The sequence below is a fragment of the Centropristis striata genome, chromosome 23 (genome assembly GCF_030273125.1).
Source record: "Centropristis striata isolate RG_2023a ecotype Rhode Island chromosome 23, C.striata_1.0, whole genome shotgun sequence".
In the NCBI taxonomy this organism is placed as follows: Eukaryota; Metazoa; Chordata; class Actinopteri; order Perciformes; family Serranidae; genus Centropristis; species Centropristis striata.
Window position 1 is genome coordinate 9,711,831 of NC_081539.1, and position 22,789 is coordinate 9,734,619.

The 22,789-nt window shown below is 42.4% G+C and overlaps 1 protein-coding gene across 1 annotated transcript; it reads right to left on the reverse strand.

Annotated features, from left to right (window-relative positions):
• Nucleotides 1-780: 780 nt before the first annotated feature.
• Nucleotides 781-18,812, reverse strand: ptchd1 (patched domain containing 1). Its single transcript, XM_059326512.1, has 5 exons — nucleotides 18,401-18,812; nucleotides 17,520-18,103; nucleotides 12,570-13,284; nucleotides 3,772-4,565; nucleotides 781-2,386 (listed from the first exon to the last, which is right to left on the reverse strand). Exons 2-5 carry the CDS (start codon nucleotides 17,931-17,933, stop codon nucleotides 1,286-1,288), a joined length of 3,024 nt encoding a protein of 1,007 aa, XP_059182495.1. The 5' UTR covers nucleotides 17,934-18,103; nucleotides 18,401-18,812; the 3' UTR covers nucleotides 781-1,285.
• Between the last annotated feature and the right edge of the window lie 3,977 nt (nucleotides 18,813-22,789).

Genomic DNA, 22,789 nt, shown 5'->3' on the forward strand with positions numbered 1-22,789 from the left:
GTAGCTAAGGGCGAACACTTCAGAGATCAAAGGGGGTTTCGCTTACAACTTCCTAAGGAAATCCTTATGATGATTTTATGCAACTAAATCTTTTCCTAGGCATCCTTGGATGAAATTTTCAGAGCAACCTTAGCCTAAATTGTTTTGTGCAATGGGGAACAGGCCCACACAGTGTTCAGACACTTTTATCATCCAAGAGAGGCGAGAGAAAATCATGTTAACAAACACAGTAAGAATCATTAACGTCAGGAACACCGAGAGCTTGGAAACTGGTGTTAGAAAGCATTGATTGGAGCTTCATGGGTAATGGCTAAAAATTCTTAGTGTCCTGAGTGCTCATAGGGACATTTTCTTCACTTTGGATTACCAATATGAACGATGACACTGTTGTAAGAGAGCTAAAAACGTCAGCATATCACAACCACGAGGATCTGCCTGGAGAGATACCACTATGAGCAGGTGCAAAAATATTTGTCTCTGAAATTTAAATGAGCTGACACTTTAATTTTTACAGCAAGAATTGCAGCTTTTGATTAACTGTCTGACATTTTCTTGTGAAAAGGTTAAAGAGATTATTCTAATCCTGACTTGTTTTTTTCAGATGTTCCAAATCACATTAAAAATCCACATCACATTTATTTGCTGTGAGTGCCTTAATTGTTCAAAATGCAATTTATGGCTCATGATATTTTTGTGAAATTTTCCATCTAAATACACCAAAACTGCCCCGTATGTATTACTTTACTAAAGATATCAAAGTCAAAACCACTAACAAGCATGTTTTCTTGATCTGACTTTATTTGTCCAGCATTAAAGTAGAAATACTCGAGTCATACAGATGATTGCCTCATGTCATTGTAGCTGTTTTTGTGCAACTTGATATGGCGAACAGATAGCGGTAGCCAAACAGTGTGATCAGATCTAAAGCAACTTTTGGACACGTGAAAAAAAATGTGGCACTTCCTCTGTGAGAACGTCACAGCCGGGGCCGTGACCTCAGCTGATCCTCGACTCCTGATTGGCTGTTCTGGGGAAAGAGCTCATTCACATGCCACACAGCACTAGCAACAAGCAGGTAACCATGGATACACTGCATTGGAAACCTGTCTCTTCCTAGCCTCCCACTCTCAAACCGTTACCGTTTCCTCTTGACCCTCTGTTTTTCCTCCTCTCGCCTTTTCTTCCGCTCGTCACGAGGATCGGCGCTCTTGTCTGCAGCATGCATTAACGGCTGCTCAGACTGCAACCAACCACTTGAAAAAAAAAGTACAACATCATCCCATGCTCAGACGGTGGTGATCTGGTCGACCACTCGAGTGCTGTCGTTCATCTCGACGCACTCCACCTCCTGTCTCTGCCCCTCCCCGTCGGGCCGGTGTCCCCGGCTCTTGGAGGGGGGCAGGAAGGTGAGGAGGGTGGGCAGGAACGCAAGCGTGTGCAGGGCCGAGCAGCCGGCCGTGAGGGTGAGGCAGCGGAACAGTGTGCGTGTGAGGTTGGAGCGTACGGAGCCGACGGGCACCAGGGCGGCGCCGTAGCAGATGAGCGTCTGTAGAGAGGGGACGCCGTGTCTCTCCAGCGCCACTCTCACCCAGCGAGTCCTGCTGTCGCCCCGACCCGAGGCGAACCCGCAGAGGAGGGGGCCGCTGCAGTCCGCGGAGTGCCCCAAGGCGGAGATCAGACACAACACAGACATGCAGTCCAGCTCCACGCCCCACAAGGTCATGAAGCCCAGCACCCCGAACTGCACGGAGAGCAGGGTGAGGCCGAGCCACACGGACACCAGCGGCTCCACGACGGCCAGCGAGGACAGACCCAACAGGAAGAGCACCGCCAGCAGTGAGTGTCTGAGGGGGGAGCTGACCGCTGCAGCGTAGCGGTCCAGGTAGACGAAGGAGGGGTTAAAGATCAGGAAGCGGACACGTGAGGTCAGTGACAGGCGCCGCAGCGTGTCCAGCAGCACTGACATCTCCTCGCGCTTGTTCTCCGTCGTCTTGGCCACCAAGAAGATTCTGGACGCCGCAACGTCCGGCTCCTCGCCCTGACCCCGCTCTGCGAATATGATGTCGTCGGCGAAGTGGGCGAACTGCGGCTCGCGGAGGAAAGAGTGGCGGAGCGTGTGGGTGAAGTTTTCCCGCGGCTGGCTGGTGGACTGGTTGCGATCTGACAGGTAGTTCAGATAAGCCTCCAGCCAGCTGATTCGCTGGAAGCCTTTGGCGTATTCCAGCAGGTCCCGCTGCACCGAGTCGTTCCAGTAGGGGGCGCTTTCATAGATGTAAAATCCAATGACGGGGGAGTACGAGCTGAAGTAACGCTGCTGGGCGCGGGTGTACAATACTGTCGCTGTATCCATTGCAACCAGTGCACTGGGGTCAGAACCCTGGGTCACCTGTCGACAACACAAACACATTTGTTATAGGTTCCACAGTAGTTTTATGTTTTTATTACGTTTATATGAGTGTCTGAGTCATGTAAACACTAATTCTATTCTAAAGTCTGACTGGCATCTCTTTTTCAAATGATACTACCCTGTTTGTAGCAACCAAACAAACTGAGAAAAATAAAGAAATATCATATGTATATCTACATATATGTGTAAAAACATTAATTAAAACACCATCAGAATCCACAGCAATCTGGATGATGTACCAGCAAAAGTAGACACAAATATAAAGATATGGTATTAGTAACTTGTTTAGTTTATCAATAAATCATCTCGTTAAAATAGTGACAATACTATTGTCCCAAAACTCCATTTAACAAACTTTTTTACCCGTAGGAGCTACACACCCTCATCTGTATAGGATTGGCAAAAACAAACCTCGGGCTTCCGTCTATTCTGTTTTTTGGGGGGGATGGATTGTGGGAATTTTATTGTGTGAAATGGATTTGTGTAAAGCTGTTTGATAATGTTTCTTGTCAGTTGCATATTCAGACAAATTGTTATATTTCTGTTATTACTTGTAATGTATAACCGAAATAACCCATTCATTTTCATCTGTCAATCTGTCAGTCAGTAGCCCTTTTCATACTGCGTTTCTGCAAAAGTGTTGCAACATTCTCTGTGGCCATTTCACCTTAGGACATTCATACTGATTCTGCAACAGCGTAATACTGGCGTACATTCACATTGCAATCTGCCATTGCAGAACAAAGTTGGAGGAGACAGTAGTGGTGTGTCACAGAGTAGCGGCAGTACGTGTAAATTTAACGCCTCTGTTACAACCTCCGAGGGCGTTACAGAGCCGGGATCCCATAATAGGCGAAACGTCACAGAGGCGTTAACATTTCTGCTTGAAACAGCAGTCTGAAAGAGGCTAGTGACTAAATTACATACAATGCAGTTCTTATTTTCAATTATAAAACTATATTTCAAATGCTACAACTTCTGGAGCGTTTGTGCAGAATTGAAGTAGATAGATTACATTTATGGACATGAGGCTTTTATTCTGAAGGATTTATGCTCTTCAATGCATGTTTCATTCAGAAAATGTGTTTCGCTGCATTCATGCGGCTACGGAAATAAAAGAAAATGGAGAGCTGAAAGAAGACGTTACTCTCTACTATAAATTGTGGCCTTTTACATTTTTTTTTAGCCTTTCCAGTTTCCTGTCTACTTCAGCTTTAAATTATGGTCACATTAACCTTTCAGCCAATGAAATTGCCTCGCACTAACCCATACAAAGATTTGATACCACAGTTTGGAGTCTGGCTGTTTAATACTGCAACAAAATGACAAATGTTGTATTTTTGGTTGTTGTATTGTTGTCTCACCTGCAGGAAGCCCATCAGTCCAAAGGAGATGTAAACCAGATAGAGCAGAACCACAAAGGGTTTGACGTAGGTGTTAGTGATCCAGTCTCCATAGCAGCGCCTCACACACCCCAGCAAAAGGTGAGAGTCCTGAGGATTAGGGTCCGTGCTCGCACTGGAATGTGTGTGTGGGTGTGGGTGTGGGTGTGGATGTGGATGTGTGTGTGTGGAGTTAGCCTCATGGCCGTGTCCATGCGTGACCGTAGGGTTGTTCGCCGTGTGTGGGTGCGGGTGCGGGTGTGTGTGTGCATGCGTGTGAGTTAGATTGGAGTTCGGCGTGTGATCGTGAGCATGATCGTGAGCGTGGTCGTGAGCGTGGTCGTGAGCGTGGTCGACCACGTGTGGCGGGTTGGTCGTCTGAGCCTCGTCCTGGTAGCGGGTGTACATGAGACACCTGTACCAGGCCGGTTTAGAGTCCAGCCGGTCCGGTTTGGGGACTCGCCTGCAGAAGCAGCCGTGCCTGTAGCCGGTCTCCAGGTATCCGGTGAACACCAGGCAGGAACTGTAGAAGGACAACATGTAAACGTAACTGATGGTGACGGCCAAGGCGGCGGTGCGGCAGAAGAGACGGACAGCCTCCATGTTGGTGAGCGGCGAGGCGGCGAGGCCCAGGGTCATCAGGTGGAGCATGGTGGAGCCGGAGAAACGCAGCATGACGTCCTCGAAGACGCTCGCCACGCGCTCCTTCACATGCTGGTCCTCCCGGGTTCGCCTCCACGATGACAGCATCTCGAAGGAGCCGAAGAGCCCGTGGCCTGATGGGAAACAGAAAAGGGAATATAAGTTGAATGAAATGGATCGTTTGATTTCAGGGATTTGATTTAACTCAAAGATGACTTTTTACAAGCTGCGACATGTTGTTGTTTTTATCCTGCAAGTCTGTAGTTACGTTTCCATCAACAAATTTTTCTGCACATTTTGAAGATCCGCATGAAAAAAGCTTGATGGAAACACCAAAATTCAATATAACTTTTGAAAATGCACATATAATTTATGCACAATAATATTTATGCTTGCTTGAGGTGTTTTTTGTCTATAGAGTCTGACTGGCATCTCTTTTGGATACTACTGTCGCGACTAAACAAACTGAGAAAAATAAAGAAATATGAATTGTATATCCAAATACAGTCATGGAAAAAAATTAGACCACCCTTGTTTTCTTCTTGCTTTCTTGTTCATTTAATGCCTGGTACAACTAAAGGTACATTTGCTTGGACAAATACAATGATACAAGACAAGAAAAATAGCTCATAAGAGTTTAATTTAAGAGCTGATATCTAGCCATTTAGTCTTCTTGATCATTAATTTGGGTATTATCAAGAAAAACATGGAACTTGTCTAGATATGAGCACTTAAATTAAACTCTTATGAGCTAGTTTTCTTGTTATCATTATATTTGTCCAAAGAAATGTACCTTTAGTTGTTCCAGACATTAAAATGAACAATATAATGAAGAAAAAGGGTGGTCTAATCATTTTTCCATGACTGTATATGGACAAAAACATTGAAAAAAGCTTAAAACACCATCAGAATCAACAACAATCTGGATGATGTACCAGCAAAAGAAGACACAAATATGAAGATATGGTATAAGTCATTTGTTTAGTTTATCAATAAATCATCTTTGGATTCAGGGAGGTTGATTTGATTTAACTCAAAGATGACTTTTTTTACCAGCTGTGACAGCATGTGGATGTTATTGTTTTCATCCTGCAAGTCTGTAGTTGTGTTTCCATCCACAAATTTTTCTGCACATTTTGATGATCTGCATGAAAAAAGCTTGATGGAAACACCAACATTTGATATAACTTTCAAAAAATGTGCATATAAGAATTTACTCTCGCTTTTTCGAAAAATAGCTAAAGCGCTAAACCGAAGATGGAAACGCTTTTTTCCAATTTACCGTTCAGCTCAGTCCCCAAACATAAAAACTTGCTCATTTCCAACCAACCTGTTTCCCTTCCCTTGAATCCTTTGATTCCTTCTCACATTCCACCAATTTATTCATTTTGAGGAATCTGAGGAATCACAACATTGCACAAGGAAGTGCAATAACTCAGCTTACTCAGTCCTCGCTGCATAACGTTACACCTCAATCCTATTTATGTGAAATGGCAGATGTAAGGCACCGTAGAAATACAGTTTTCTTGTGACTTCAGCGATCCTACTCGAGAAATAAGAACTTTGCAGCAACAGGAAATAATAATTTAACCAATAAGAAGTCAACACAAATGATAATTAATTTAAAAAATACATTTATAATTTATAGTAGAGAACATTTATCAGATGCATAAAAGCAAAGCCTCCTTAATGAATAAATACCTTCAAACAGGAGTAATATCATCTAAAGAATACAGTTTTTATGCTGCATTGAATTCACATAAACGTCTATTTGAGGTGATTTAAATGCACCATCAGCATGTCCAGTCGAACGTGCACGCACATATGTGTTTATATACGTACAGCAGATGGTTTTTAATGGTTTCCACTATCGTGGTTGCCATGGCATCTGTGAGTCACCAGTGACACAAGTAACCCCCTCCCTGTCTCTCTCTCCAGTGACCTCAGCATGGCGAAACACTTAACACCTTAGCAGAGGCGTAACGTACCAACACTTCAGGCGTGGGTGCAGCTGAGAAAGTCTGGTGATCTGTGAGTCTGTGTGTGTGTGTGTGTGTGTGTGTGTGTGTGTGTGTGTGTCTGAAAAATAGGGAATTAGACAGTGAATGACAGTGGAAGAGGTGGGGAGGTTAATGTTGCAGAGAGAAGATGAGAGCCAAACGAGAGGCTGGGGACGCCACTTGCACAAGGATTTTGATATTTACCAGAGCCTGAGACAGGCTAATGTGCAATCATGGACAAACACACACACTCAGACACACACATTGGGGTTATACATCAGAAAGTAGCCATAAAACACGGGTGTGTCCTTTTTTGCCCAAACTCTCGGGCCCTTGATATTACTGTTGAGTCATAAAATTGATTTCAGATACAGAAAAACTTTAAACTGTTTGTTGTGGCAAGAGTTTCACACACAAAGGGATGTGAACACTATAAACCAATTAACTGTTTTCAAACAGCAATGACATGTTTTGTGGGCGGAGCCTAGCTGGTGGCAGAAAGTGACAGTTAGCTCCTGATCCCAGCGGTACGAGCGCTACAGTTGTCAAAAAAACATGAATCTTCCAGATGTTTTTCCTGATTATTTTAATGGTTGTTTCGCAAAAGATAGATTATTTTACACAAGTCAGAATATAAGGAACACTGACTCATCTGTCAGGAAACTCATCTGTTCCAATTAACTTACTCAGTATGATTGCACAACACTTTTTTCTTTGTTTTATTTTTTGAAACCGCACCACACCGCACTCTTTGTTTTGTTTTATTTCTTGTGTCTATTTTTCATACCCTGTTTTGTCTGTTCTAATCATTGTACAGTGTCCTTGAGTGTTTAGAAAGGCATATAAATGAAATGTATTATTATTATTATTATTATTATAAGTTACTTTAACAATCACTGACCCATATTCACTGTCGGGATGGTAAGGACTAAAAATGGTATTAAATGTGGCTGCACGTCAACATTTGTCTGAGGATTTTTGTGTGTTACGGACAGAGGTACTGCTGCAACTATGCATGTAAAATCTTACTTAAAATTGTATTTATATACAGTCATGGAAAAAATTATTAGACCACCCTTGTTTTCTTTATTTTCTTGTTCATTTTAATGCCTGGTACAACTAAAGGTACATTTGTTTGGAGAAATATAACGAAGAAAAAAGAGTTTAATTTAAGAGCTGATATCTAGCCATTTTCCATGGTTTTCTTGACAATGATTTTAGTTATCATCAAGATAACCAGGGAAAATGTCTAGATATCAGCTCTTAAATTAAACTCTTATGAGCTATTTTTGGTTGTTATCATTATATTTGTCCAAACAAATGTACCTTTAGTTGTACCAGGCATTAAAATGAACAAGAAAATGAAAACAAGGGTGGTCTAATAATTTTTTTCATGATTGTGTATATATATATATACACAATCATGAAAAAAATTATTAGACCAAAATATTTATATATATGTATATATATGTATATATATATATATATATATATATATATATATATATATATAAATAGAGGGAAACAAGAGAGTTTCGGGGGTAACAATGTCTTGCTGTGCTGTTGCACGTCAGAACAGAAATAGTAAAAAAAAAACTGGCCTTCATTGTTATCGATTGCCTTCGTCAAAGACTCCCTTTGAAGCTAGGCGGAGACGTTTATGGTTGCAAGCCATTAACAGGATGGACTGGAACGATGAAATCATCCGAAATTCTTGTATTTGCAGTGCTCCTTTCATACATACATACAGCTCAACCTTCTAAGCAGTGCTGCAACCTGTGATGATATATTAGAGCAATCTACATCAATCTGATGTATAAAAAAATGGCTGTAGACAATCACATGCAACAATATCGGTATTGTAATTATGCCTGTTTTGATATCAATACCAAAATATTGCTGTTTTCAATACCTTGTATTGGGGAATATACAGCAAGTGTATGTTTAAAATGCTTCAAGAGAGTATATCAAAAACTTTCAAACTTCTTCAATGCATATTTTGTTAATTTTGAAGGCTGCAAAGGGCCTTGGCCTTGAAATAAACTTATGAAGATTTAAAATGATTATTCTTCTGGTTGATAAAATGCCATTCACACTTTTGCAGACCCCAAGGAGACATCATCAAATGTCTTGTTTGGTCTAAACAACAGCCTCGAACTAAAAGATATTAGGGGCTGTCAAGTTGAAATAATAAACAGATCTGTCAAACTGTGTTTTCGCCACAAAGAATTATGCAAAAGCATCACTTTAAATCCTGTGTTGAGCAGAGAATGTGCTCATACGCTTCTTGGAAATAAGGCATTCAGCATGGGAAAAACATAAAAAATGACTAAAGAAATATGAAAATGACTGAAGAAATCTGGTGATCGACCAAGACTTTAGAATGTACAATATTATAAAACAGAGGACAGCAACAGATAATAACATTATATGTGATAAAAGTTGGAATTTACCTACAAGAGAAGTTTGTCAGATGATGGATTCATTTGACAAACATTTATTGGCTTCTCCTTTCAGCTCTAAAAGCAACCGGACTCCAGATCTGGCCAAGCACTGGTGCCAGTTTTTTTTACTTGACATTTCAATACTTGATGCTCCTTGAATACTTTGCACTTCAATACCACAAAAACTTGGACCTCTATCAATGTAAATGGTTTGATAATGGACAATGTTGCAAGTAAATGAATGCATGGATGATGGATATGTATTATAATTAGGGATGGGCGTTTGGAAGAAACCTGCCAACTCGAGCATCTATAGCGTTAACAATCAATTCATCGAATAATCGCTGCAGGCATGCATGGGCAAAATGAAAGATATATATAGAGTACTATGCAAAAGCCTGTTTTGATAACAAACACTTTTATTTTGAAAAGACAAAAAGAGACTTCCTGTCGATCGTAAAACTAGCGTGAGGTGATCCGGTGAAGATAACGTCAAGGGTTAGGGTTAGTTCAATGTTTTGTATTTAAGCCCCCGAAGAAGCATGAGGTTAGTTTTCACAGTAATCTTGTATATTTAAATGTGTTTTGTGTTTAAATAAGTTTTTGGATCAAATTCAATTCAGTAATTCATGCTAGCAAGGTTTGATACAGTAAGCTAAATTTCCTCCAATTAATACTCTATATTTCTGTGTGTTTTATAATTGTTATTGCAACTTTCAGTTTGTAAACTGTAGCTTTATACAACTTAATTCTCAGCTCATTGGCTTATTGACGTACGGCCGCAAAACTGAATGCTCGGCTGTGTTTCAGTTCAGTGAGGGCTGATACGCAAATTAAAATAAAAAATACACAGATCGATTAAAAATTCGATGTGATCGACCAGATTCTTAACGACCATTAATTGATCATCAATTAAATACAATAGTGTCCCAAAGCCTATATATATATATATATTTCTCATCAATTTGTACACAAACACACTCCCCATCAAAGACGAGTTAATGGAACAGCCTATTTTTTTGCATTCCTTCCTAACAACACATCAGTTTGTGTCTCGTGCCAGCTTTGTAGATTAATAAGCTGCTAAGTAAAAACAATTCTTCTGTCTGATTCCAAAAGAGAAATCCACATTTTTCCAACATTAAATCTGTCTCTTCCTCCCTTTCATGTTCTGCCTTTCTGCACTGTGTAAGCAGACCTTTTTTCCGACTGCCTACTTGATTCTGAAAAATCCCTCCCTGCTTTCCTTCCTTCTAACTACAGTTTAACTTCATTTTCTGCTAAGAGAATCCTTATCTCATCCCCCATTCGGAGTGATGTTTCACCAAGCCCCCTCTCTGTTTCTATTCCCCCGTCTCTTCTGTTCTCACTACGGTTATTTTAAGCCTAACAGCAGCCTTTCCTCCTCCACATTACAGAGTAATTATGGTATAGACAACATGTGTAGCACACATCCTACATCATTTAGTATGCATGATGCAGTCGCCTTCACACAGATCCTATACATTTTACTCCTGGTTTCTTAAATTCGTATTTACTGTACTTGAACTTCTTTCTCTTTGCTTCCTGTCCATAATCACTGTCCAAACCTACTAATTAAATCACTAAGTTTACTTATTAACCAAATGAAATAAATGTTATAGTCCCCGAGCTGCTGCATCCCACGTGAACTATACTAACATTATTAAGTCTTGATGATGTGATCGATCCATATTAAATACGGTTTCTTCATTGCTTAATAAAACTGAGTGTTTCTGCCGTAATTTACATTCATTGAGTCACACTTGGCTGCTGTTTTTAGTGCCACTGCCATCCCTGGCCTCCAGTTGCCTTACATAAAAAAAAATAATCGAAAAAGAGAGCAATGGCATCTGATTGGTGCTTAGTATTGATGGAGACCTAAAATTCTGAATTATTATTGGGGGGAAAAAAAGTTGGATTCTTGCATCAATTCGTGAGTCATGCATACATCAGACCTTTATTATGTCATTGAAAGTAGGCTCTCATCACTGTCCCTCTTTTAGGGTGAAAACAATCCTGGGTGGACGGCAACAGAATAAACAGAGGAAGTTGAAATGCGTCTCCAAACTTCAAACAAACCGGTTCAAATTATTAACACTATGCCAAAGACTTGCTGTGTAGTTAATTAAACCCACAATAAAACAACAAAAACGCTGATCTCCAATTTGTTCCCCTGCCATGTCTTAAATAAGATCCTAATAGAAGGGCTTAATGGCTCCAGACAGACCGGCACCATGCCATTGCCAAGACTGCGCTTCTTTAAGGGGGGAGAAGCAGGAAAATGTCAAAAAAGCTGTTGTTTTTACACAGAGATTCGAGGCTCATAACATATGGAAATATTGCTGTTATATGATGCTGGGGGCAGTTTCTACTAATGGATAGCTAGTCGAACAGTAAAGCAGCATCAGACTGTCGGCTCGCTAAGTCTCAGCCTAGCTTCGATCAAACTGTTGGTTGATTATTTACAGACAACACTTAATTTAATCAAATATGTATAGATGTCCGGATAAGCAATGTCCGGCTACTGTATTAGATTGGGATGGACAGAAGGGGCTTGACAGCAAAGACCAATCAGCCTTAATTTACGAGGCTGTCGTAAAAGGATCAGGATCAGGGAAGGTCACAAGATAATTATTAGAGATGTCTATAAAACAAATGTTAGTTTAACAAGAGATAAAGGCACAAATGGGTTTCCAAAATGTATGCGTTGAATTGCACTGACATGTAAATGACCTTTTGTTTTCTATCCACCAAAAGAGGTCGTCCTTGACATTTGCGGAGTGCTCGTATGTGCCGGTCTGATGTCTCGTGTGCTCACTGTCATCACATCACGTCTGTAAAACTGCACCGCAAGTCACACATTTATAGTGCTGGAAATGTTTATTTTAAGATGCTCTTCAACAATCCAACAAGCACTTAATCTAAAGCATGCTGACCCCTTAAGAGTTCCCTTTTATCCAAATATTTTAGAACTATTTTTAGCCACTTATAAATGTGAAAAAGGCCAGGATTTATTCCAGACTTCAAGATCCCCAACTTGACAACTAACCTTTTCAGACCCTTTGGATTAAGTTTCTGCCCCCCCATTCAGAAAATGCATCGTCAGTGCCGAGTCAGGTTCATGCCCCGCCACTTGTCAGTCATTTTGACGACCTGTCTACTTTAAGGCGGCATTCAGCCTGAGGCTGGCATCTGCAAAACCCATCACAGGTACTGAAGAAGCAGACAGTGTACACAGGCAGTCTGAGATATAAAGCAATGGCAATGTTCACTGTGGCTTCCTCCTGCCATGTGTTACACTGACTTTTCTTTGATTTCTTTGTGTTTTTTAATCCATTGTTATTGTTGCCTCCCCCAGGGGGGGTATGTTTTGGGGTTGGCTTTGTTTGTTCGTCAGCAGAATTATGGAAAACACTTCTTGCTAGACTTTCATGAAAACTTGTGGAAGGGTGTAGCACGCACCCATTAAATTAAATAAAAGAGAGGCGAATCAACATTAACATTGCGAGATAGGGCATTTGGCCTTGGTGAAGGTGTACTTTCAAGAATGAAAAGGCCATTTCCAGACAAATGAAGGATGAAGACATTGATATACAGAATTACAATGACTCAAAATGTCAAATACATCTTGTAAAGTTGTTATTTTACCTTCAGAGCATTAGTTTAAACTTACCAAGCATTACGAAAGGGATGCCCAGGTACGTAGAGTTGTAGGTGGCCCCGGTCAGGTTGAGAATCCCAGCAGCAGTGAGGCCTGACAGCGTGATTGACAGCAGGGCCAAAAGTCCCAACCAAGGTTTAGACCTCACACAGTCCCTCATAGAGCAGCAGAGGACGGCCAGCACGCCACACGCCCCCAAGCTGGCCAACAGGGGGCGGCGTGCCAGCACAGAGGAGAACTGGAAGTCTGTCCTCAGAGAAGAGGAAGTAGACGGGTATAACCCCAGTTTAGGGTGTAGCGCTGCAAAGTGCTGTAACTCTGCACAGAAGGTCTTTTCCCATTGGCTGGCCACCCGATCCATTAGGTCACCGCGGGCTTGGAGGTAGTAGGTGAGCTGCAACGCCCTCGCAGACCGTACACCTTCTCCCCTGGCCCCTGTCCCCTGACCTCGCACCGCCCCGCTGGGACCCCAGCCCTGCACGCCGCCCAGCTGGTGTCCGATGTACGCCTGCCGCCCGTCTGCCAGCTGCGTGATCGGGTACCGCAGGACTGGGACGGATCGGTTGGAGGTGCGCGCTGACTGGATCTCCTCCATGGCGCGGATGATGTCATCGATGATGCAGACGTTCTTGTCGTCGGGGAGACAGAGGTAGGAGAAGGAGTAGTTGAAGCTGTTGACACCTGTGGCCGGGACCATCACCTGCATCTGGTAGATCCGCTTGTGCAGCTGTGTTGGGAGAAGATACATACATGCAGACACACAAACGAGGAACAAGTTAGCTTTCCCAGTGGCCCAATTTAGCAAAAAATAAGCCGTGGAAGAAAAAGTCCTATCAAAGTTTTTCACTGTGCAGCACAGAACAACTCAGTGTGTGGCTCACTCGCCAACTTTGTGTGTCTTGACTGTCTCGCTGTTTGTTTGTGTGAATCAGAGAAAGAGAAATGCGGGGGAGTGTGTGTGTCTTACTCGACAGAGTAACAATAGTGGTCTCTGAATCCTCCTCCTTCTTCTATGGCGAGAGGACAACAGTGCCAGCATCCACAGAACTGGTTACTAAGCAACAGGCCTGATGCCAGTCTCTGCCACAGCGAACACGGGCAGAGCTGTCTCCCACCTCAGAGTGCTGCATTCATTTCAGAGAGGGAGGGAGGTGTGTGTGTGTGTGTGTGTGTGTGTGTGTGTGTGTGTGTGTATGTGTGTAAGAATGTCTCTTGATAAATGATTTGTTTTGAAAGTTCCTTCAATGCACCCTCCTGATGTAAAATTTACAAATTCTTCATTTCATTTTTGCTGCTGTTTACTGCCAAATGCTTCCAACATCTCATTATTATTGTTAGCAATGTCCTGGTAGGACCTTAAAATTCTCAACCCAAGTGCCTTTGATCACTAAAGGCGCTTTCACAATCTGTCCAGATTGAGAGGAGTGAAATTGATACTTTTGGTTAGTTTTGACTCTGCACTGATCTATCGTGCCCACAAATCCTTTCTCCTCCAGTTGATCTCAAATGATTTTATAAACATGATTGTTTTTGTGGACTTCATTCAGCATCTCCTGTTTGTGTTCCTCAGCCCAGATGTCAAGCAAAGTGCAAGTCAGTCCTCTCGCAGTCATGTTGAATCTGTCTCTCTGTGTATGTCTCACAAAATGCACAATACTTATAATTTATTATTGAATTTAGATATTAATTAAATTATTTTAATTAATTAAATACATGAGCATTTTGTAATTGTTGACTGATCATGATTGAAAATATATTTTCATCGCAAAACTGTGGTTTTCAGTGGTTTTAATCAGTGTTTTTAATTTGACCAGTGAAGCAGCTCTTTTTTTTAATTCAAAAATCAAAAATTGCATCTTTAGCTTATATCACAAATTTGAATACTGGTATTTTAAAAGAAATGTATCTGGCTTAGAATCCTCTGGTGTCCGGAGAGTGAAAGAAAACTCAGTTCTGAAAACATGAACATCGTAAATTAAGACTAAAAGTCTAAAGTTGTGCAAGTAGCTCTGTGAAGCCACAGTGCTTTAGCTAAATGCTACTTTTACCATGTGAACATGCTCATGATTATTATGATCATGACTATAGGACACACATGTTTCCTACAAACATCTGTTCTTGCATATTAAATGCGTTCAGTCCAGCTCCAAGAATGGACCTATTCTCTTCTGTTAGCTTGCCTGTTGTCAAGTAGATTGAATAGCTAGCTGATCATTACAACAGGGTCTGTGCGACTTTGTTGACATTGCTTCAAAACCTTGGAGGTGCATCCCTGCTGATCGCAAGATGCATGAAACACAGATAAGGGGTTGAGATAGATTATAATTGGTTGCCATCATAGTGGAAATTAAATACCACACAGGCTACTTCTCGTGGAAACTTTGCTCTGAGCGCTGAAGCAATGGATGATAAAAATAGAGATATCGGTCAAGTAAGTAGGTATCTTTAACAATTGTACTGAAAGTTCATGAAACTATTAACAGTATAGTCAAACATAAATGAAAAGACAGTTTCAGATCTTTCTGCTGGGTAGTGCAAACAATTTGACCTCTCATAGCAAACAGCCGGGATGCAACATCAACAACGAGCGTCAAGATGAAATTGTGCATGCACAAAATGAAACTTTTTTTTTTCTTCAAAAACTATAGCTGCCCCTTATCCATGCTTGATGGGAATGTCATTAGTTCTACAGGTTTTTGGCCATAAACCAAAGTATTGGAGACATATAGACCTGATGGTGGCGCAAGATGAAAAGTCAGGGGATCACCAAAGTCTGTAAGCTTCATCCTTAGGGGACCATAGATGTCTGTACAAAATTTCATGGCAATCCATGTTGAGAAACCTGTTGAGATATTTCAGTCTGGACCACCTACAGTGCCACTCAGACTCTTGCAGATGACTGGATAATATGTGACATCACACCAAGGTATTTCCCCCCACAGATAGATAGACATTGCAGTTTTATCAGAACAAGGATATTGGCTCTCCGAACAACAGCGTCAAAGATAAGGTTGTGTTTTCATGTCTTCGAAAATCGAAGAGCAAGAGCGTGTTATGACTCACAATGCTGCACAGCGCCCTAATTAATCATATTTAGAAAGATATCCATCATAGAAGAGAAAGGGTTTCTTGCATTGACAGAAGCTTAAATAGACCAATGCAGTCACTGGGTGTGACTCACAACTCTTACTCTTGCTGCAAGTGGTGATCCTGTCTAGTACAGGCTATCACTGCTATTGCTGTCTCATGCAACAAGTTCAGACCTGTTCTTGCAGGGTTATTCTGTGGCATTTTGGGAAACGTAGGAGCTCACAAACTGATGCACAAGTAGACAAGCCAGGCAGAGAAGGGAAGTGTCTTGAACCTCACAGATGATGCGTAACAGTGTAAGATTATGTAATAGTCTATTTTTTTTTTCAGTCTCTTTGATGCACCAACCTGTTTCTCTCTCACAGAAAATGATGCACAGCCCTAAGCTAGCCTGTCTTCTAAACTGTGGCAGTTCTCTATGGACCAACGCTGTGTTCTGGGTATATGTAAAGTGGGTCACAAATAACCACATTTCACAAACACGCACACACACACACACACACACAGACATGCATGGACCCACTTTCCACTCCACCTATACAAAAGAGATAGTGTCTCGGGGCTGTCAGTTTGCAAGCTCTGATTACAGCCGCATAACTTCATGAAATAATTTGGCTAATTGCTCCAGGGGTGTCAGACTAATACTCATAAATCCATTTAGGAATACCAACGCAGAGACAGAGGCCTCCGAGCTCCAACTAACTCCACTCTGTAATTAAAATGCCCTGCTTCATAACGATAAAGGTTGTCTGGGGTTATTTCAAATGGGACTGTGTTGTTCTGTTTAATGACTATCAATCAGTGAGAATGAGGAGGGAGACAGCTTGCATATGTGCTCTGGCCTGCAGGTACTGACCTTTACCTCTGTGTGTATTTCTGAATGGGAGGGGAGCACAGGAGGTAAATTGTCAAATATTCTGCCTTACCAGTGTATAAATGTGTTTTACTTGGCACTAGCCCACAGCAGCATTTCAACCTTAGAGTCCTTAAATCATTGATTGTGAGTATGTGTTCGTGTGTGGGCCTCGAGGGTTCCTGAACTGAAACATGATTACCAGAGAGCCATTTAAAATGTTAAAAATATGTCCATTATTTAAAGCATTTGTCCTAGTTTAATGTCATCAGTCCTGTGTGTGTAGGCCTATATAAGGGGTAGGTTACTTGCGACTCCAGAGCCACATGTGGCTGTCACAAAAAAATTATATGAAATGAAACGGTTGTTTTATTTACATTTAAATTTGCATTTTTCAATGCTATAGGCCAAAAACAATTTGTATTCAATTGTAAAATTGTGTAGCTTATTTACAGCATATAAAAAATGTTTTGACATTTTCGTCAACTAAAATGTGCATCATAGCTCACTAAAGTCTCCAGCCCGAAGCCTTAACCTCAAGGTTTTGCCAGCTTTAAGTCTAGTTTTGAGTTTTCCTACAGATATTTCTTCAGTGTCCAGCCTCTCATTTGCCCAGTCCTTGCTGCATTCGGATACATTTATATTAATAAATGCTCACTATGAATAATTCATAAAAAAAATAAATCAATAATGTTGGTAGGCTAATTTAGACTTAGTAGGCTGTTTAATTTTCATTTTAAGGCTCAAAATAAGGTTTGCGGCTCCATTCTGACATTTTTGCTCTTTTTAAACCAACAATGGCTCTTTTGTTAGTAAAGGTTGCAGACCCCCGGCCTATATTTAAAACAATTACATTTCTATCAGCTGCGGCCTGTTTTGTAAGCATGCTGTTACTTGAAAGCACATTTAATTTATTCTACTTCATTAATTTGTTTATCAGGGCCAGCTTAAGTAAATTGGCTTTTCAGAAACTGTTTGGAAATGTGCTTAGTGTGTGAGCGTGGCGTTCACGTGCATACCTTTAGTATGGTGTCCAGATGGGCCAGGTCCAGCACGCTCCCCTTTCGGGTGGTGACGATCACGCGCCCGTAGCGGCCCGGTGTTTGCAGGTCGGAGTAGAGCGCGTGCTTGGACCGGTTCACGGGGAACAGGCTGTCCACCAGGTTGCCCTCTATCTTGGCCAGGCTGTGCTTTGGCGCCAGCAGGCTCTCCACGTCCTCCTCCACCCGGTACCGGCTGAAGCTGGCGCCCAGCAGGATGGAGAGGAGCACGGGCGCCGAGGCGAAGAACACCGGGTGGCTCGCCACGAACCGGCCGAGCGCGTGGAAGGAGGTCCTCAGGCCCGCGTGCAACACCTGGCGCAGCATCCTAGCGCGCGGCCGCGGCTCGAGCCTCTCCCACCGACCGGAAAGCCCCGGAGCACTGACGAGCATCAGGGGCTGCCGGACGCATCGGTGGGCTCCGTTGCTGTCGGTCTGCTGGAGGAGAGGGGACGCCGGGTGGTGGGAGGATTTGTCCCCCGGAGCAGGAGGTCACCAGCCGGGGAGAATCCAACCCTCCTCCGGTCACAGGGGCGCCCTTTTCCCCGGGGTTCGCTCATCCGCTGGAATAGCGCAAAGAGCAAAAAGCTGCTAAATTAGCCTGCATTTCTCTGCTCTGCAGTTAGAAAGCATATTGATAGCCTACTTTACATTTAATAGCCACTACCCTGCTGCGCTCAGTGCCTTCTGCAAGCTGCATGGCTCTGTGCGCAACAGAAAAAAAATCGCAGAGCCAAAGTGGTCTCATAATTGCACTTGTTAAGCTTCCTCCGAAAACTGACTAATGATTTGAGTAGTTCTGTTTGTGCACTCGGACAGGTTGCAGAGAAGACACACAACTGAAGCCAGGCTGTACATACCTAAACAGGGGGAACGGGGGGACCGACCCGGTGATGACGGAGATCATCTATCCAGACCAAGATGTTATCCTGCCGGCTGTCCGTGCGTCCAGCTCCACCCTACACCACCAAGTCACCGCACAACCTGGGGGGTGGTCGAGGTGGGTGGGCCGAGGGGGGAGTCGCAGGATAGGTGACGCGGTGTGCACGCACCGGCCGGGGATGCCGGTAGAGCTGTTTGTCAGATCAGCCTAATCTGGGTTTCCTCTGCGGCAGAAGGCTTTCTGTCGTCCGTCCTCTCCTCTCCTCATCGCCCCGGTGGTTTGACGGAGCCCCTGTTCATCTGCCACCGGGCTGCTCTCCCAGCAGCGACTGCTCTCCTCGTTGGGAAGGCACGTCACTAATTACCGGCTTTCAAACTGGGGGCCGTTTCTCTCTCCCTCTCTCTCTCTCTCTCTCTCTCTCTCTCTCTCTCTCTCTCTCTCTCTCTCTTTCTCGCTGCCTTTTTGTCTCTTTTGCACCGCCCTCACGACCCGCTCTGAGCCCCGTTTTCTGCCCCGCCTCTCGCCGTTCCGAGCCGCTACAATGCAGAGAAACAAACATACCGAGTGAGTGGCAGCGTGTGTGACAGAGAGAGAGAGCTTTCTAGGAATTTAACATATTTAAAGCGCAGCCAACATTAATGCAAAAGAGACATAAATGCGGTCGGTTATTATCCCAATATATATTCCTCTGTGCCTACTGATGCTACTTATATTTTCCCTTGGGGTTAGAATTATTGCAGGCTAATTTTGTTTTATTAACAGCCAATAGCATATAGTCTGCAAGAGAATTAGGGCAACACATTTATCTCTTTTCCTGCAGCATGTACATATACATTTTATCACATGCAATGTTTGATTATGCCCACACCTTAAAGACATACTTAATATTTAAGTGTCCTTATCCCTGCTGCAGATGCATGAAGCATCTCTTAGGTTTGCTATTGTGTAGCATGTTGCTATAGAAACCAGACAAATTACTTTTTTTTTTTTTTGCAAACCCAGGGTTCCCATGGCAATGGTGATGCCACCCATCCCCCCTCCCTCCAAAAAAAGAAGAAAACACACACACACACACACACACACACACACACACACATCCACACGCACACACACACACACACACACACACACACACACACACACACACACACACACACACACGAACACTCTCCCTTCTTTCTCACACAAACACACACCTGCTGACTCCCAATCTGCTTGTGGTGTGGAGGTGTCGGTGACATTAAAAGCAAAAGAGACAGAGAGAAAGACAAAGAGCAGGGAGTGGACGAGATGTGGGGATAATAATGAGCGCAGACAGCCTGAGATCACACTCGGCCTGTCTGTCTGAATGTCCACCTGTCTGTCTGATCGTCTGAAATCAAATAACCCAACAGCCTTTCGGTCTGTCTGCATGGGACCAACTAATGGCTCCTTTCTCTCCCTAGATATCATAAATTAAAGGCTGCTCGGATTAAAAACAGAAGAACTTTTTCCTTTAGCCCCTCAGCATGACATGCTCGGATTCAGACATAAGCTATGTCTTTAAAACTGTTGGGCTTTGCCTAATGTAGGTCTTAAACGATAAAAGATTAGTTCCCAAAATACAGTTTTGTTTCAGTGCTTAAAGGAAACACAATACACAGGGATTAATGATATTAAGATTTATTAATAATTAATAAATAAATATGTCTATGTGTCTCTGTTTATCCTGTGAGGACTAATGAGATGTCCATGTGCTACCAGGTAAATCAGAAAAAAAGGATTTATTACAGTTTTGTTACAGGTAGAATTTGGTTTTGTTAGAGCTTTTGTTCTGAGAAGCTAAATATTCTGAATGCCAAAAAAGCCTGGTTAAATGACATGCATCTTTAATATGCATTGGTAATTAGCCAATATGATTAATGTATTCAATTAAGTATATTTAATTATCATCTTCCTTCCTTTGCTTCTTCTCTTCCAGCTCTGATTTTCTGGTAATAATGAACTCCATGTGATATTTTTAGCAGCCAGAATGGAAGTCCTGGACATCAAACTTTATTATAAATACCCAAATTGATTTAAAAATAAACTGGCAAACTATTACAATAATTATTACTGACAGCATGTGCTACTTTTTCAAAGCAGAATCGTGAAGAATATTTTAACTCGTCACTCCAAAAATCACATCAACATTCAATTGAAGAAAAAGACATCTGAGAGAACGGGAAGGGAGCAAGTAATGCTTTTAATAACTCCTGACTGTCTAGAAGTTCTTAAGCAAAGTACTCAACACACACACACAAGGGCTTAGAGTTATATTGTGCAGGATTTTCTGTTAATAAAACTTATGCAAAAGCAGTCCCTTTCAATCATGACTTCTGACTAGAAGTGTGCAGTAGGGGTCTGTATCTGCAGAAAAACGACCCCATAGATCGCTTGTAAAAGAAGCAAAAAAACGACCCATATTAACGTTTCGAACTGTCCTCCCCGCCCTCTAGTGGCCTGAGTATTTATGAATGATGGCGAGGCAGAGTATAAAACACGGAAGTCAGACTCAGGGCGGGAGGGAGGAGAGTCACGTCCTCGTAACTACATCACTTTCAGCATCTACGTACATTTATTTACTGTTTAAACTGTCTTATATAAGGCCTTACCAGGAGGTTTTTGTAGCCTAAATTCAATAAAACAGCAGCCTTTTTTTTTTACAACCGCGAACCGTACGTGTATGTATAATGATGTGCGCACTATTTTTAGAACGTTCCGCTCTGCTCTGTACTGCAAAACGCTCATATGGGTCATTTTGACGAATGACCTATTCTGTCGTTTAGGTTGGAGATCTTGTTGACATTTCTTGGGCCGCGTTCAGACTGCAGGCGAATCTGATTCAAATCAGATTCCTACTCAAATCAGATTTTTAGGGCTGACTGTCTACACTGTTTTTAGCAAGTGTCCAAATCGGATATGGCTCTGTTCAGACTGGGCCACATTATTGACTGATCTGACAGGTTGCTGTAGTAACGACGTCAGAGCGTCTGACGTCATATAATTGCGACAGCGACAACAACAACAACAAACATGATGGAGGCAGGTCACCTCAGTGTATTGGCCTTACCACTGTCCAGTAGAGGTGCAGAAGATCTCAGACACACCAGGGGAGAAACCGGGCGGATGGACGCCCCCGTCGGGCCCGCATGAGTTGGGCGCGGCTGCCAGTGGACACCTCGTCTCAGCGCTGCCCGTAATACGTGTGCCACATAGAGTGACATCACGGACAGTGAAAACCGATCTGAGTGTTTGGAGTGGTTAGCATCTGTCCAAATGTGATTTGAAACTACCTCCCGAAGGTGGTTTCGATCCGGTCTGCAAAAATCGGATTTCATGTGATTTGTGACTGTTCAGACTTTATAGCTCATCCAGTTCCAATCTGGATGGGCTATAAAATCCGATTTTGGCTGGCAGTCTGAACGAGGCCTTGGCTTCACCACTTGGACACAAATCTACAAACACAGCAGACCCAGCGGGAAAAAAAAGCAATTATAACGAGGCGAAACATCAAGTGGACAAAACTTGTGAATCTGGGGTTTGCTTTTTACTTTTAGTGTGCTGAGGAGGAGGGGCCAAGTCTGAATGTTCCAACAAAATCATGAACATGTTTGTATGTTTATTTATGAAAATGTATGCAATACAGTTTGTATAATATGCCATGAAATGACTTGAATTTTTAAAACACGTTAGTAGTGTTATGGTACTGAACTACTTGGTTAAGTTTAGGCAACAAAACCACTTGTTTTAGATAAGGTAAAATGTAGAGGGTTTACCTTAAAATAACTGCTTACGTACAGAACTGGATGCCGACATGGAGAACTTGAGTAAAGAAGTCTCCAATAGGACACAAACAATGTTCTCCTAGGTCAAAGTCCTAGGTTTGTTTCTGCCATCCAACTCCCCTCCCTGTTTTTTTAAATCCAAAAATGCTACATAAATGGACAAAATTCAATGCATCATCTCTTTGTAGAAATAACTGCAAAACCCTTCATTCAAAAAGCCTGCGTGTTTACAAGCAGTAAGCGACAGTTCCTGCACAGTATGCCTTAAATAAAGGTGTGTTAATCAGCATGCTGAGAAAAACAATATGCCCATGACAAATCGTTACCTCGGAAAAGTTGAATAAAAAAAACAAAACAAGAAAAAAACACCTGCGTGCATGTTCTAATCCGTTATTCAATTAAGCCTCAATTAGCCTTTAATCCCCATTACCAGTCCAGTGAGAGTCGAGCGCTGAAGGAATGAATGAGTAAGTGTCTCCCCGGGGAGGAAGGAAGAGCAGAATAGAAAATGAAAGACTGCAGAGATATAGGGGGCTCGGGGCAGTTTCTGATAACAAAAG